This window comes from Cynoglossus semilaevis, chromosome 20 (assembly GCF_000523025.1).
Source record: "Cynoglossus semilaevis isolate Cse_v1.0 chromosome 20, Cse_v1.0, whole genome shotgun sequence".
NCBI lineage: Eukaryota > Metazoa > Chordata > Actinopteri > Pleuronectiformes > Cynoglossidae > Cynoglossus > Cynoglossus semilaevis.
In genome coordinates, this window is record NC_024326.1 from 4,955,555 (window position 1) to 4,971,630 (window position 16,076).

The 16,076-nt window shown below is 38.8% G+C and overlaps 1 protein-coding gene across 11 annotated transcripts in view; it reads left to right on the top strand.

Moving 5' to 3' along the window:
* Window positions 1-6,211: 6,211 nt before the first annotated feature.
* Window positions 6,212-16,076, top strand: part of kmt2cb (lysine (K)-specific methyltransferase 2Cb) — a 50,867-nt gene continuing 41,002 nt past the window's right edge. For 6 of the 11 annotated variants that reach the window (XM_008334158.3, XM_008334162.3, XM_017042415.2 and 3 more), the window contains exons 1-3: window positions 6,213-7,839; window positions 11,852-12,040; window positions 14,566-14,654. In XM_008334158.3, coding sequence (XP_008332380.1) covers window positions 11,853-12,040; window positions 14,566-14,654 — 277 coding nt within the window. In that variant the 5' untranslated portion in view covers window positions 6,213-7,839; window position 11,852. Of the gene's footprint in view, window positions 7,840-11,851; window positions 12,041-14,565; window positions 14,655-16,076 lie in introns of all 11 variants that reach the window. The other 5 variants (XM_017042417.2, XM_017042418.2, XM_017042416.2 and 2 more) reach the window with 2 other exon arrangements.

A 16,076-nucleotide genomic window follows, 5' to 3' on the forward strand; every position in this document is an offset into this window, starting at 1 on the left:
TATAAAAAAAACATCTGAGGTAGCTGTTGTAACAAGCTAAACGAAGGGTAATTATCCATTTCCTCTGGCAGGGATGGTGTTTTTCAAGTTAAATTTTTAACTATAACCCCGAGGAGCACAGATGTTTGTGAACACGTTTGGGTGACACTTTCCTGAATGCAGATAAACTGAATAGGAATAGGAAAAGTACAGTAGGCACACGACTCTCCTGTTGCTTACAGAGAGTGTGCATTAGTAATGTCCTGCTCTGTGAGTCGTCCGCACTCGCACTACAATGTTGAATACAAATATCATTATTTTACACAACAAGTTAATAATTTACTGATGATTAGAAATGGTGCAATTGTGATCCAGCAGTTCAACATCACGCTGTAGTCATGGTGACAATCAAGCGGGTACCGTTCAGTACCAGCTGACTGGTATCATGGAACAAAACAGGATGGGTATCGCCGGTGTATAGTACTATGTAAGTACAGTATGCCAATCTTGTTGACATTATATTTCCAGATTTAGATGGAAGCATCCACACAGTTGACTCTCAGCTCAACATAAAAGCAACAAATGGATGTAAAAGAAAGTCATTTCTAAAGTTGATTGGTTTTAAATGCTGTTCTGCTGAACTGCTTTTTATGGTAGACACAAGTACGAGGAAGAACCAGGAAACCGCACTATGATCAGACCTGGGATCTGAAAGCCCACCTCAATATTCAGTATCACATGCACTTCACTGGCTGACACAGCCTAAGGACATGCATCAGTCCTGGTGTCTCACAGCTCACTACCCTTTATCCGGTGAACTTGAAACCCATGAATTCATCACCATCCTGCAGCAAGCCTGGGAAACTCCATGAGGTATTGCCTTAGCGACTGAGGGCTGACTTACTGTGTGTTGCAAAGTGACTGTATTATGAAGCCATGCAACCAAATGAAACTTTCTGGGATATGAAACAACACTGCTACAAATCACTTCGCATGGGAAAAGATTCTTTTGCATTTTCTATCTTTTTTTTTGGTCCAACCTTGAGCAAATTACTGGAACATAACTTTATCAATTTTGATGTCTCACCTGGGATGGCAACACAGTATAATCCTTTTTTCTTTGCTTCTAACAGAAAAAAAGCTGAGACCATCCATCTGTGGCTCAGCAGCAGGATTACTGTAGCATCCTCTATAGTGCTGTGTGTGTGTGTGTGCGTGCGTGTGTGTCACTGAGGAGTTCAAGTACAGCAGAGAATCAAGGATGTTAGAAAACTCTGCGCGAGGACCCTTGTGTGAAAGAGCAGACATGATTTAACCTTGGTTTAATAAGGCCTCGGGAGTGTGTCTGCATGTACGGGACCTTCAGTCTTTCTACAGGAGAATTTCACAAGGGTTTAATGTCATTACGCTGCATGTATGTTTCAGTAAAGACAGAGACCTATAATAAAACAGACATCGTGTGACAGAAAAGGACGGGGAAGGGATGACTTTTTTTCACTAAGCAGAAGATAAATTGTGTGTTTTTAGTTTTGGTGACAGAACGTTATTTCATTTCAAAACTCTTTCCAACTTTATTAAAATGTATAATGTAGACATTTGAATGATTTATCTGACCAAAATAATACACTTGAACAAGTAAGCAGGCTCTCTAATTTTTTTTTTAAAAAGTGACTGGATCCAAATACAGTTCAGCTGTACCATTGACTGAGTTGCAGAGGTAAAGCCTAAATATGCAAATATTTCACCCAAAAAGCATTTAAAGGATTCCCTCACGAACACATTTCCAAGGTAATCAGCACTTTAAATCAAGCCATTATGAGGTGGAGATGTCGGAGCACGGCAGTGACATCACAAGAACAGGATGTCTTTTAAAACTGCCAAAGATGGAGGGTAATTGGTCAAGGAGGCTGCAAAGAGATCCCGCTGTGGAGAAATACTGAAATGAAAAAAACCCAGCAGGTACTGGTCACTCCTTTAATGTGTCACCTATTATTATTTAAAAACCACTTGAGTTTTGTAACTTTGGTTATTACTTTTTTGGAGATCAGACCATGTTTCCCTGGAATTAGCCAATTAAAAGATAAAATGCAAAAATAGGAAGGAAATACTTTGTTTTGTTGTGTTTTTAATATTATGAATAAATTTTTTGTCCTTAAACCAAATAATAACTTTTAAAAGTCACTGAGGAGCAAAGAAAATATTAATATTAGAGGAGTTTATTCCACAAAGGTCTGATTAAAAATAATTGGATAAATATATAAAAATGGTTGGTTAATAACTTATTGTGGAATTCTGGGGAACTTATCATTGCAGTTGAAATGAATGGACGGCCTCCAGAGGCATTTTCTCCAAGTACAGAGTTTACAGAACTGACTCTTAGTGCAAACTTTGTCGTTTGACGGATTTAGGTCCAATCAGACTCCTAATGCCTCCAGTAGATGATGGTTGGGACAGCTGTACTTACTTCTTTGGAGCAGCTTATGGCAATATTTTAACACTGGCTTTTGCTTTTTTGGTGAGAAGAAGGGGAGAGGGTGCAGGGGTTGCACAGAGTCATAAAAGGACAGTTACAGTAGGTCCTCATTGATAAGGAAGTGTTATAGAGACCCAGAATTTGTTTTCCTAACTTTTTCCAACAGACCCCCACTCCCCTGCTGCAAACGTGGTGGAACTGAGCCTGGAGCCAAACTGAAACTGCCTTCTATTCCAAATGCTAGGATTTCTTCCAATTTATCTTGGTGAAGAGGGTTACGTGGTGGGAGAGTGGTTAGAACGCTTGCCCTACAGCAGGAGTTGATTCCCCAGTGGTACTTGATGGTCTTTTCTGTTCCCTGTGTGTGTGTGGATTTCCTCCAGGTTCTCCAATGTTTTTTTCCATCCGTCATCACGTAAAACTTTTTAAAGTCACGGGGGTGGGCAACTTATCACAAAAGGGTGGGTTTCGCCCTGGACGCTACACCAGTTTGTCAGAGGGCATAGAACGACACATAAAGAGACTCACATTTCACGCTCACATTTATAAATATGACAAAATGCAATCTCCATAAAGAAAGACCAGTAATAGAGCTGATGATCTTCTCACCGTTGAGTTGAATGTGATTGGTCAGTTCGGCAAATCTCTCTGCCCTGTCTCTCCAGAGCTGTTGTAAAAAGCATCTCGAAAATGTAACTTTGACTTTAATACTGATGTGATGTCCTTTTCATTGCTGCACTCGTGGCCTTGCATCAGAAAACCTCTCAGCACATCTGCCACACTCTGCCGCAGGCTCCAGACAAAGAGAAAAAGAAAGAGACTCAAAGAAATGTGAGCCTGAACCTGTTAATTTTTTTTTATGGCACCTTAGACGTGAGCTTCTTGGTTCCAGGTATCACAGCATGGACACTTCTTTCATAACACCCACTTCTCATTACTTCTCCTTCTGGAGTGGAAAAAGAAAATATACTAGTCGTAATATAAGAAAAGAAAATATAAGAAAACACTGCTAATTCCTTTAGCTTTTAGAATAGACATTAAATGAACTTATTTGTACTTTAAATCAGAGGTAAACTGAAAATGAATATTCTTAATTAATGATTGATAGAATAAAATAGAATAGATTTTAAAAGAAATGTTTTAAAATAACACACAAGAACATGAACAACACAGGAGATCAACAGTGTGTCAGATTAAAAAGGGAATTCTCTTAAAATACAGACTTAAAAGTATAAAGCATGATATACACTGCAGAGGTGTTAAAAACACAACTGAAATATATACTGCACTCATATATACCAATATATTGCTACTAATAATACTAATGTACTGGTATATAATGTAAACTGTGTGAAATAGTGCATATGAAGGGACTAATAACATGTTTATAAATTAAAGTGTCTGTAAATATTGTTAACTAATCCTGAGTTAACTATGAACAATTGAATATCCTGCATTATATCATGATGCTTTTTTAGTATTTCCAGCTGAACTTACTGATTATAATTTCAAAAATATACAATGCCTGATCTGCCTGTAATTCTGTACCATAACAATCCTGCACTGCACTGAGGTGAATTTAACAATACCTGTCCTTCGGCAGATAAAAAGCCCAGTCAGTGTCTGGTTTCAGGTTTCTTCTCTCTCCTATTATTTTAATATGATCCTTCTGCTCACCTCTCTTCTGTTTGTCCTGTTCTTCTGCTGCTGTCTGAACAGCTGCTTCTCATCCCTGTATCTAACAACAGCAGTTCTTTGCCTCTAAATGCCAACAAATGTGCTCTTCAACCAGAAAAGAGCTTCTATAGCATAACTCCATTGAACGCCTCAGTGTGTCTTGCTATACATTAAAGAAGGGACAGGGCTGTATAACCATACAGTACATAGAAAGGAATGAAGGTCAGCAGGTTAACAAGAGGGAGGTGAGTGGAGAGATACAGCAGTAGTACTACCACAGAGCCATGCTGCCATCTGCCTAGAATATACCAAAATGCAACTCAATCTTTAATTTGATCTTCCACCAATGGTATTTCCCAAGACTATAAATAAATCGATTAGGTTTGACTATATTGAAGCATCTTGTATATATTTTAAATATTGAGTTCACACACATCTATCAAAACAATGTCTTTATGTTGTGTTGTTTCTTGTCTACACAGTCTCTGTACAGCATGTGCCACATTTAAGTCCAGGGAGCAACACTGATACACCTCCTAACTGCACCTCTGTGTGTCGGGGGTAATTAGGTCAATGGCTGTTACTTGTGTAAATCTACACTGCTTCATAGGGCACAATTTAGAAAGTGACTCTTTTCACACTACATATTTTCCAACTCAATGACATCAGACAGCTCTACTGACCGAGAATTGGACGCCGCACTCCGGTGTACAGTAATTAACGTTGGAGCTGTGGTTCATTCATCCAGTTCTGATGGATGACTTAATTATACCTATCATAGGCAGCTTTATGCAAGTGTCATTCTTTTCAGACAGGGAAAGTTGCTGCTTCACATTTTTGTAATGACATTCTAAATCAATTTTTTTTTTTTTTTTTTTTTTTGCTTGTCTCACTGCAGGCGTTAACAGCTTTTATTGCCTCTCAGATTTCATTAATTGTGCAGACACTAAGACCATTTCTACAGATATATCAGGGGCTTCTTACATCGCTTGTACCTTGTTTCAGTGGTCATTTCAGTGTTTAGAAATACTGTAATACCGCTTGACTGCACCATTAATTAGAGGTCAGCAGAACTTTATTCCATATTGACATAATCTCTTTCAGTCTACTGGACACAGTTAACCAACATATATATTTTTTCAAGTCATTAAACCAGTGGTTCGCAATTATTTTCTGTCATGCCCCCCCCCTCAGGGACAGAAATATTTTCACGCCCCACGCCCCCTCGACCCACAACCCCGCGAATTGAAATACTATTGAGTACCTGATAACATGTATATTTTTATCTGTACAAACCACTGTATGTGTTGCTGCCACCTAGTGACTGGAGTTGTTATCATTCAAGCATTACAGCAGTGGTACACTTTTGTCCACCGTACCATATTCCATTGGAAGCCCCTCACGACCCCGCTCCCCCTTCAGCTTGGTACGTCACTTTGCCCCCCGGGGGGGGGGGGGGGGGGGGGCACTATTTGAGAAGTACTGCATTAAACCATAAAATTGTTATTCACGTATTCAAGTTCAGGCATACATCAGGTCCTTTTCGCTGCTTTCTTTTGTTCCTATTATTATTATTATTATTATTATCATCATTTTGTGCCTAAGGCTCAATGAAGATGTTATTTTCCTCAAGAGATTAAAGAACTCTTGCAGACAGGATATCAAATGTACATTTAATTAATCAAATCATGGGAAATACAAAACAATACTGTTATTGGGTCACACAGTGGATAAATGGTTAGGAGTCATGCCCTACAGCAGTAGTTTCCAAACTATTGTCGAGCCCCACTACATTAACACATCCATGTGTAACGATTCATTTCTTTATTTAAGATAAGAGAATTCAAGTGTAACATCAAAAACAAACCAGTAACATGTTTTGATTAAATGTAACAAGTGCTTATTCTGAAGTAATTCATACCCAGATTTATATAGGCTGCACTCGTAAAATGTTAGGGTTAGGGTTAGTATTTCATAAATATCTATAGCCGAAACAGAAAACTTGAAGACAAAAACACTAATGCATTTTGCATGACATGTGTTATATTTGCCAGCAGGGGGAGCTCACACTCTAGGAAAGTGGTACCTTAGGTTCACCGGGTTTAGAATTTAAAGGAATAGAGCTTTGTTTATGTTTTGCGTTTATTTTCTAAGGATGTCGCTCGAGCAAAACTCTGAAAGCCCTCGGGAAAATGACTTTAAGAAAGAGAATACACATATGTACGTGACAATCACTGTGTCTACAACATATTATATGCAGCCACAGGACGCCTACCCAGGGGGGGCTTTTCCGAAAATTAACCCCTGCGTGTGCAGAACGAATGCCTACCAGTATACAGCTTTTGCATATGAACAAAAATGTACAGTTTTGAACGACTTGTGTGCATGTGGCAGATGGGGAAGGGCAGAAAATGAAGTGTGATTTGGAGGTGTAACCTGTGGAGACATTTAATTCGAACGCATGGGAGCCGTTGAGTTCCGAGCCATCAAGGTAGATTTTTTAGATATATCTTTATTTTGTTATTTGTTGGCTTGCCTATTTGCGTGGCCTGCAATAGAGTGTTTACAGCTTGGGTCTGTACAGCTGCTAGTGTCGTGGATTTCCATGAGCCAGAACCCCACTATTGAGGAATCCTCCTCCAGCCACACTGAAATCCACGCTCCACATCTTGAAGCTCTCCAGCCCATTATTTTATTTACTAAATGCCCATATCCCTCCGCAGGGTCAGAGAGTATTTTGAAGAAATTATCAAATGGGTTTCCTAGTGGTATTTTAATATCTGATTTTTCTCGATTTCGCCATCTATCTTTCCGACTGACAAAACGTCCTTGCTTGACGAAGAGAGTGGATTCAGGAGACGCTTCTGCGCCGTAGTTCGAGTAGAGGTAGATGGGTCTAATTTTCTGAGAAGCCTACACTGGGTGTGCTTCGGTGCCACTTATCATTAGATATGGCCACCGTTACAGAGTATGCTGAAACGTCGCCCTCAACTTGATTTTTTATGATTGTAGCAAAGTAATTTTGCAGCTCTGCCACTGTGGCAGGCAGAATGTAATTTGTCGGTGCGCTCGTGGTTGTTTTTACATGCATCGGCAGGGTTTGTTACTGCGTGGCAGGCTGGCTGAGAGAGTCTCCTAACTGGCCGCTGCTTGGTCCCGCAGCTTGTCGCAGCTGAAGAAAATAGAACCAATTGCCAACCAAGCGGTCATCACCCAGCCTTTGGTCTGCGCCGCCGCTGTGCGGATCTTCATCCGAAGTTTCATCTACGTGGTGTCGACTTCTGTGCAACCGCCAGGATTTTTTGGAATCTAATATTTGTGAGTTAATGGTAAAACTGTTGGCCGTAGACTTGGGTGGCTAACACCAACTAGCTCTATAAGCCCCAACTCGTGCGACGACAGCTGTCATTGGAGAAAGGAAAGTGATCCCCCTTCTTCTCCTCCTCCTCCTTCACCGAATGCAAGTGAAGCTGTTCTCTGCTGGATTTACATGAGTCGTCTTTCCATCAAATGGGCAAAGTTGGGAATAACATTGCAGCGTTGGAATATAATGATATGCGTTGTGCATTTGTGAGAACTGCGGCGTTGCTTCACTGGAGAGAGGCTAGCTAGCTGTGTTAGCTCGTTGGCAAGGGTGATAAAAGTGCGACGTTTCATCTCCCAGTATTTTGGACATGAAGAGGATAATTCGCTACTCATAGGGCTGGAAGGTAAGAACCCAAATAAGAATTATTGTTTCGCTGTATATGTTTACAATTCATCCTCTTCTAAGTGACGCTGAGCCATCAGTATACACCTCCAGTTGGATGGGGGTTTGTCTCCGCCTCGGCGTTTCATGACCCGGACTATTTCACGGAGAGAAATATCCAGGGGAACATTACGTTGAGACTAAATCGTAATGTTAAAGTCATTTCTTGAATATTTTGCGTGAATTCTGCACAGATCTACTGTGACTATGCATCAAAAGGGGATATGTGCGCTTACGTCATTTTACAGCGTATCGTTTTCACTTTGCGAGTAGCATTGTAGTTCCTCAGAAGTGTTTCGTTTCTTTCAATAGACCGAGCCTTTGTGTGGTGGGCACAAAGCATCGTTTCCTCTTAACCAGATGCGAAACACTTATTTGGTTAAGAACGAACAAGTAAAGTTTGTCATCAACAATAACACCATGTTTAATTTGGATCATTAAAGGCTGTATTCCGAATGTTTGGCGTTATAAACTAGGTGTTACCCAACTCACTGCAACCATAGGTAACCTGTTTGCTCTGTGAACCCCTTTTCAAAGTTTGCTGGAAAATGCCCATTCTACTTAACTACAATCATGCCAAGCTGCATAATGTGAATTTGTTTTCTTTTTGGGTTTTATTTCAAATCTACGTGATGTCAGGTGTACTTTCGGTTGTGTTCGCCAAAGAAAAGGCGATAGTTAAACAACAGGAGGCTAGCAGCTATCGTTAGCTTCTGTGCAACTGCTTTGTGCCCAAGCCTGAGTTAACAAAAGCTAACGTTAGCAGTTGTGTTCATGGTGGTCGTGACTAACCACCACTCACCAAATACAAACCACGACCCCTTGTTCACTCAGTTGAATGCAGATTGACCCAGCTTTGAATCTGGAAATATAACTGTACCTTCACGTATTGCAGTGCCTCTTGCTTATGTTCTGGAACCTGGATCTGAGAACATTAAAAAAAAAAGTCTGATAAAATCTTTAAGAAAAGAAAATTAGCACTGTTTAGCAACCAGAGCAGATAATGATTACAACAGGATCACCTCCATAATGCAATCCAATTTTTTAAAATAATTTCTTAATTTCTCCATACACCTTTCAGTTTATTATTGTACTCATAAAATGCCAAGGAATGACATTTTTCTAGTTTGTAGACCTACAGTTGTAGAGGCAGTCTCTAATAAGTGAGCATCTGAGGTAATCAGACATAAAAACATATGTGCATGGATAGCAGAATAGTTAAAATCCTTTTTTACTACATATTCAATGAAAGATTTATTTTATTTCTGTGTACAGTCATTCATGTAATTGGCCACCAGTCTTACAACATTTCATAACTCATAACAAAATCATTACTCTTGACATGGTTTGTTATACAGACGTTTTGACAACACCACATGTTGTCAAGTTGTGAATTGTAGCCAATTGAAACCACTGTCTTCCTAACTATAAATGCTACTTGAATATACTGTCATGTTTTGCCCATTGCCCAAATGTGATCATAATTGTATAGATCACTAAAATCAGTCATGACAACCATTTGTGAATGAATAACATTTGTCATTTGCCACATATTAATGCCAGAGTCAATATAGGTTTGTTTAGAATAATTCAGAACTAATTGTGTGTGTGTAATGAAGGTGTACATACATGAAAACTGGCTTGGCAATGCTTGGCAAAATCAACATATAAGTCTGGAAAAAAGAACTTCAACAAATGTTAATATAATTCTTTTTTTGTTGAACAGGTGACCAAATACTGTAACTCAGGACTGTAACTTATTCGCTTATTCTAGATTGTGAAAAGGGAGACACTAGGTGGGCTTAGCCCACTCACCAGCCTTAGTCCAAATAAGCTGAGCTTTGAAAAAACATAGGAAAACCAGCCCAAGCCAAAATGACCACAATACCGAAAATACACCCAATTAGAACTAGTCCACACAGATTTGCATTAAGATGTAATGAGATCCCAGGCCCGACCGTCTCGACATATAAATATAATTGGGACTGCGCAAAAACACTACCTTATATAGTCCATTTTTGTTCTTTAGTGAGAAAACAGCCACTGTTTCAATAGATGACAAAGAAGCACATTATAGAATGCTGCAATTTTTTTTGCATCATTCATCTTTTGTGCTGTCACACAGAAAAAGGTTGTCAATCCTGTTGGCTGTCTTCTGGCAATAAAATAAGAAATTATGAATGTCAACAATGTTCATTCTCCAAACACACTAGAGTTGTAATATGTAATGTCCAGGTCTTTTTACAATTTTTCAATCACTTCTTTATTTAATAATATATAATTCATGTTGCTTCGCTCCTAAAGGCTAGTAGGTTTCTAAAGTGATGCTCACACTTGTTTACGTAGTATACTTCTGGGGGGCTGGGGTTACCTACCGCAACTGCCTTAAAAATCCTAGCGGAAATTCTGATATTCTAAAGTTGTGGAACAAAGAATTGGTTTTATACCTCCAGGACAGAATATTGTTTTAATTCAGTTAAATTAGTCATTAGCCTGTTCATTGTATACTGGTATTTTCTTGTTTTAAATAATAATATTTAAAGAGACACTGGTTCAGGTCCAACAAACCCCCCAAAAAACCAAGAATTAATACCTTTGCCATCTGATAAAACATTTTCTGTTGCTTTCAGCTAAGCGGCTGAGCAGTTCTTGATTTTCTAAACCCTTTCACACCAGAACAGTTTCAGTTCCTCAACTTAATTTTGGGTAGGTGTAGGTATAACTCTGTGTTATAAGCTTTGTGGTTTCACTTAATTTTAAGTATTTGTCATCAATTTAGTTTTGGTAAACAAGCCTAAAATTCTGGCAGATGCTAGTTTCTTATCCGTCACCTCCACCCCACCACCCATCTGTGTACTGTCAACTGCACCCATTGCTCATTTTGCCTTTGACATGTAATTTTAGAAAAAGATGCACTGTGTAGTCATCATAAGTCACTTGTGTCAATGTAGTCTGACATAGTGTTATTCCCTGTTTGAAAAGAGTGAATTGTGGGTAATTATTTTTCATGTTATATGTTATCGCAGTCATTAGTTAGTAGGATAGACAGAAATCAGCCCCTCCTCCGCCCCCTTCATGCCACCTCTACTGTACAAACGGACTGTGTGAAAGACATGCAGCATCTATTTCACTGCGGCATGCACATTGTTAGTGTTGCAAATGTCACGTCAGTTGAATGCATTGGTGTAAAGTGACACAGATGCACAAGTTGAAATGTAGTGTAAAAACCAACACCAATTATTAGACATCGTTGGTACAAACAATCTGATTCATTAGTCAGATTATTGCTGAGGCAGAAAAAGTGGAAAAGATTTTTGCCATGCAAAGACAAACAGATGCATAAGATGCGCCAAAGAGACAGTCTGTGGTAGCTGTTATGAATGTGCCAGAGACACATGCACACACACACGCAAACATCAACATCTGGTGAGGGTGTTTTTCTGTTTTTTTGGCCCAAAACTTTGGAACATCCTCTGTCTGTACATGGGAACAGCCAGCACAGTAAAATATTTAAGCTGAATCAAATAATTACAATTGCTGTTAAATTATATTGAATTAATTTATTTTTTATACACTAATTTATGTTGGCAGCATTTTTATAGTCATTGCTTTGGTTATACTTTTTTCACACTATTATCATATTTTTTTTAATCAAATAGGTTTTAGAAAAAGTCAGGTCTGATATATTAATTATGTGATAGGCAGTAGAGAATGAAGTTCTACACACGTGCATTGAAAAAGTCTGTCTAAATAATTGAGCTCGTCTTTATAGGTAGCTACACCATGAATTGGTACCCTAAAGTCAGGGGGTTGGTCTTTTTTGGATTTTTTTTACAGTTATTAGTGTTCGTTACATAAAAATCTTTACCTTGATTAAACTAGTACATTATCCTCACCTCCTCAAGACTCCTCACCGATCCTTCAAAACTCTTAGTATCTTGTTATAATCTGATCTTTTTCAACATTAATTTTAGAATGTCATCAGAGGATAAAACTGTGGAGCCCTCTGACCAGGGACCCTCACCGCCCTCCAGCAGTGTAGGGGCCACATCCACAGGAAGTCCTGTCAACGCAGACAAGCGACCACGTGGCAGGCCGCGCAAGGATGCTGCTGCCATTCTACCCCAAGCCCCACCCTCATCCACACCTAAGAACAGAAAGAAGTAGGTTTTAATTCTAGGAAATACTTTTTACGTCACAGTGTTGGTGTTGTCTATTTGAAGTACAATATTTGTACCAAAAACGTCGTTTTTCTTGTTGCGGTGACCACAGTAGTACCTAAGTATGTAGAGGGCATACAGGCTTTAGCTTTATCCATTTGACAGTTGTGTTTATCAGTTTGTCAGCCGAAGACTTGTGTATTTCAAGCCTGGGGTGCTTTAGTACAACAAAAACTCTTTTCCTCAGTTTGCGTAGATGACAAAATGTGCATCACCTGTGTATTAGAAAAATGGTAAGTGGATAGCTAGAGGATTTATTGATCATGCAGTCATTTTGCCAATCCGTTAAAATATGTTAGGACTTTAATTCAATTTATAAAATTATTTGATGCGATTAGCGCAGTGGCCAATTTTCATTTTCATTTTAATGTTTATCTATATGTTATTAAGACATTTAACAACTCCTAAACTGATATAACTATATATAAACATTTGCCAAAAAGCATTACGTTCATAATTGAATGTCATATTGTTGAACATGTCCTACACAATATAATAAGTAACTATAATGGTTTAGGGTTATAAGGCTTATAGTGGTGTATTGCACTTACATTGTTGTCAGTGTTGTGCGCAATGTCTGCCTTCTCCTTGACTCCCATAGCAACATGCTGTATCATGAAGCCCACAGCTGCATGGTCCTGTACTCTTCTTAGTCTGTCTTCTCAATCAATCTTAATACCCTGCTCCCAATGGATCGTTCAATCTGCAGGCATCCAGATTATGTGGTGTTGCCACATCAGTCGAATGACCTGAGAGAGAAATAAGGCACTATTTAAGTTATTTATGTCGCTGATATGGTGGTGTCACTTTTTAATATTGTGCCTTTTTTCTGCTTTACTAAAATTGTCAATATTAACGTTTGCTCTGAAATTAATCTACACGTTTCGCTGGGTAATTATGATTGAAAATGTACACATATTGTTTTGAGTATTCAGTCAATCCAAAGTGGAAATTGCGCATTTTATTAACTGGAGATGAGCTATTTTGCAGAATGACATTTGTTACCCCTTCATTCTTCATTGTTGTTCAGTACCCAAGCCATATCCCTAAATACTAATGGTAAAGAAAAACTTGCATTACAACATTCGTTCAGTCAAGTGCCTCTTGTGAACCAAAATAACTTGTATGTTTAGGAGGTTTCTCTTATAGACCCAGTTGTTATCACTGACTTGCTCACACTTCATCAGCTCCTCAGTCCACGTCATTTGCCTATGAGAGTCTGTGTCTGGTTTTCCATGCAGCAGTTTGTCTGCTGGAACTGCTTTCCATGGCATTATTTTCACCTTTTTTCTTTTTTTTCCTCTGTCCCTCTGGTGGGACTGTAGGGGGGGATAAGTTGAGCATGTTATGGTTGTGTCGGTGACATGATTGGATCATCTTTAAGCTAAAATTCAATTTTTCCACATTTCTACATAATGACAGTTTATTCATGTCCAGCAAGCTATGTTAACAGGTAACCACAAATTTGCTTATTGACATAGAGGTCATTGTGGCCACAAATGAAAATGTCACATGACTGTTCTGTGTTTATCTTCAGTAACAGCTAATTTACAGTTTTGGATTTGTTTTTCTTGAGATTTTTTTCTTGAAATACTATGATGCATATAGGAGTACTTTGTCCACTGAAACTTAAATACATATGGTTTGTTATTCTGTGCATTGGTTCACTTTTGGTAACTGGGTGTGCATTTCATTTTTTTTTATTTGGAAAATCTGTTAAGTGATTTGGGGTTAAACAGATTTGCAATTTTGATGTTGAAGTAATATATGAAAATGTTTTATGGAATATTTATAATTCATCTGTTGTGTTTGATCTTTGGCCTTCAAGATTTATCTTGAAGACTTTTCTGTCATTTGTGGGTTTTAGTTGCTCCTTATCTTGACATGGAAGTCATTTAGAGGGAGGAGTTGACTTGGCTCCAAGCCATCTGTGATTCCTCTCTACACGGGCACCAAAAATCTAACCTTACCTCCTCTAGAGCTGTGCATACTGCAGATGTTGGTGTTGGCACACAATGTATTTATATGGTTGGAACAGCTGATGTTGGGCCTTTTGTACAGGTAACAAGTCAAAACCAGTGATAAACAAGTTTCACCGTTTCCACTTTATTAGCTAAAATCATTTTCATTGTAATGACTGGAGATATAATACTGCACTAAGATCACTGGCAGTGCTGGCTGTTATGGTACACTATAGGAAAAACAACTCTTGCCTGTTAAGGTACTTTGTAACCTAGACTGGCCCTGTATCTTTAAAGTAGATCTTTTACAACTATGTATTTCCCGTTCATTCCCACCTTAGCCATCCTAGTGGATGTTGTGTGACTATGGGGAAAAAAAAACCCTGACAACTGTGACTATATATGACTACATAATGTTCTCTTCCCCATCCCCTTTGCTGGGATGTACACCTATAGTTGTTCTTGTCTTACCTCTGCTAATATTTCGGTGTCCTGTCCTCATCCTAGGGGTCGCAACAGAGGAAGAGTTGTTCTAGATGAGGAGGACAGTATGGATGGGAGTGAGATAACGGACCCCATGGGTACGCAGGACACAGGTGAGTGCTTAAAGTCTTCTCTATCTCTCATGTACACGTTTGCTTTGCTGAAACTGACACGAGACTCAAACTCGTAATTTAGTAGTGCTTCAGAGCATATTTCAGCAAAGGCAGGAGAGTTTCCCTGCACTTGGAGAAGCACAGATGAGAGCTTTTTCCTGGCACCTCATGCTTCTACTCCAGTGCAATAATTGAAAGGGTTTAGCTTGAGCTGTGAAGCTGCAGTGGGTGAGTATTTTTTTTCCTCTCCTTACTGCTTCCATCTCTTCTCCTGCTCCTGAGATTGGCATTGAGGTACAGTGGGAAAGAGCCCAAGGCTAATGCCCTCTAAAAGCTTTTTAAAATCCCATCAGTCTCTCCAGACCCATTTGTGCTTTTTTTTATGCATGTACATCACATCACATGACCATGTCTCGTTCTTATACATCTCAGGGAGTCCTGTTGCTGGAGATATTAGGGGAAATGAAATTTTGCCTGAGGTTAGCTTTTTTGTCAGTATGAGTTTTTCTTTAGACTAACAACAGACAATTTATTTATTTTAAGGCATGTGTTTTTTCCCTATGCTCCAATGAACATATTGGATATGTTGCCAGCTAAGGTCATTCTAAAGAAATCTGAACTCCAAGTCAAGTCAAGCGGTTAACTACCTCCAGAATTTATTGCACTGTAAAACCAAAAGGGTTGAGTTCAATTAGCATGAAGAAACATGTTAAAATGTTGTCATGGTTTCACTCACCAATTGTTAGAAAAATACTCTTTATTTAGTTCAATTTGAGTCCTGCAACCCCTTTCAGAAGGATACATTAGGAATACATCTAAAAAGACAATAAAGGAGAATTCTGGAAGGTCTCCTGTGAAATGTCTGGGTAATATGCCTTGGAACATTTATGATTAGCATTTACTGTATGGGTGGCTCATAGCTAACCAGATTGTTCTGAAAATTTGGAATTAAAGTAAGTTACATTTTTTCTCAGCACAAGATAAATAATTCGAAGAAATATATTGCTGAATTGCATCTGACACTACAGTGTTAATGCATTTCACACATAGTTGTTACATGGGCTGCAGAGTGCTTGAAGAAGATTGGCTTCTAACACAGTGTACATAGATGAGTCTGTGTTGCAGCCTTTTCTGGACATTGGAGTCTGCACACCAATAATGATTAGTTAGCAAAAAAGTGCAAAAGGCTTCATTATGCCAAATAATTGTGATAAATGGAAAGAGGCTGTTCCTGAGTGGTGAACCTGCCGCGTGTGTTGATGTTGACTGTGTTAAGAAACTTGAATTTTTAGCAGTCACATCTCAGACAGCGGCTTATTAGGTGATAATGAGGCTGAAACTGCACTTGCGTAATTCCATTAGACGGCATAAATGATTCTGGTCTTGGCCTAATTACATTATGTTAATAAAAATTTAACGTAG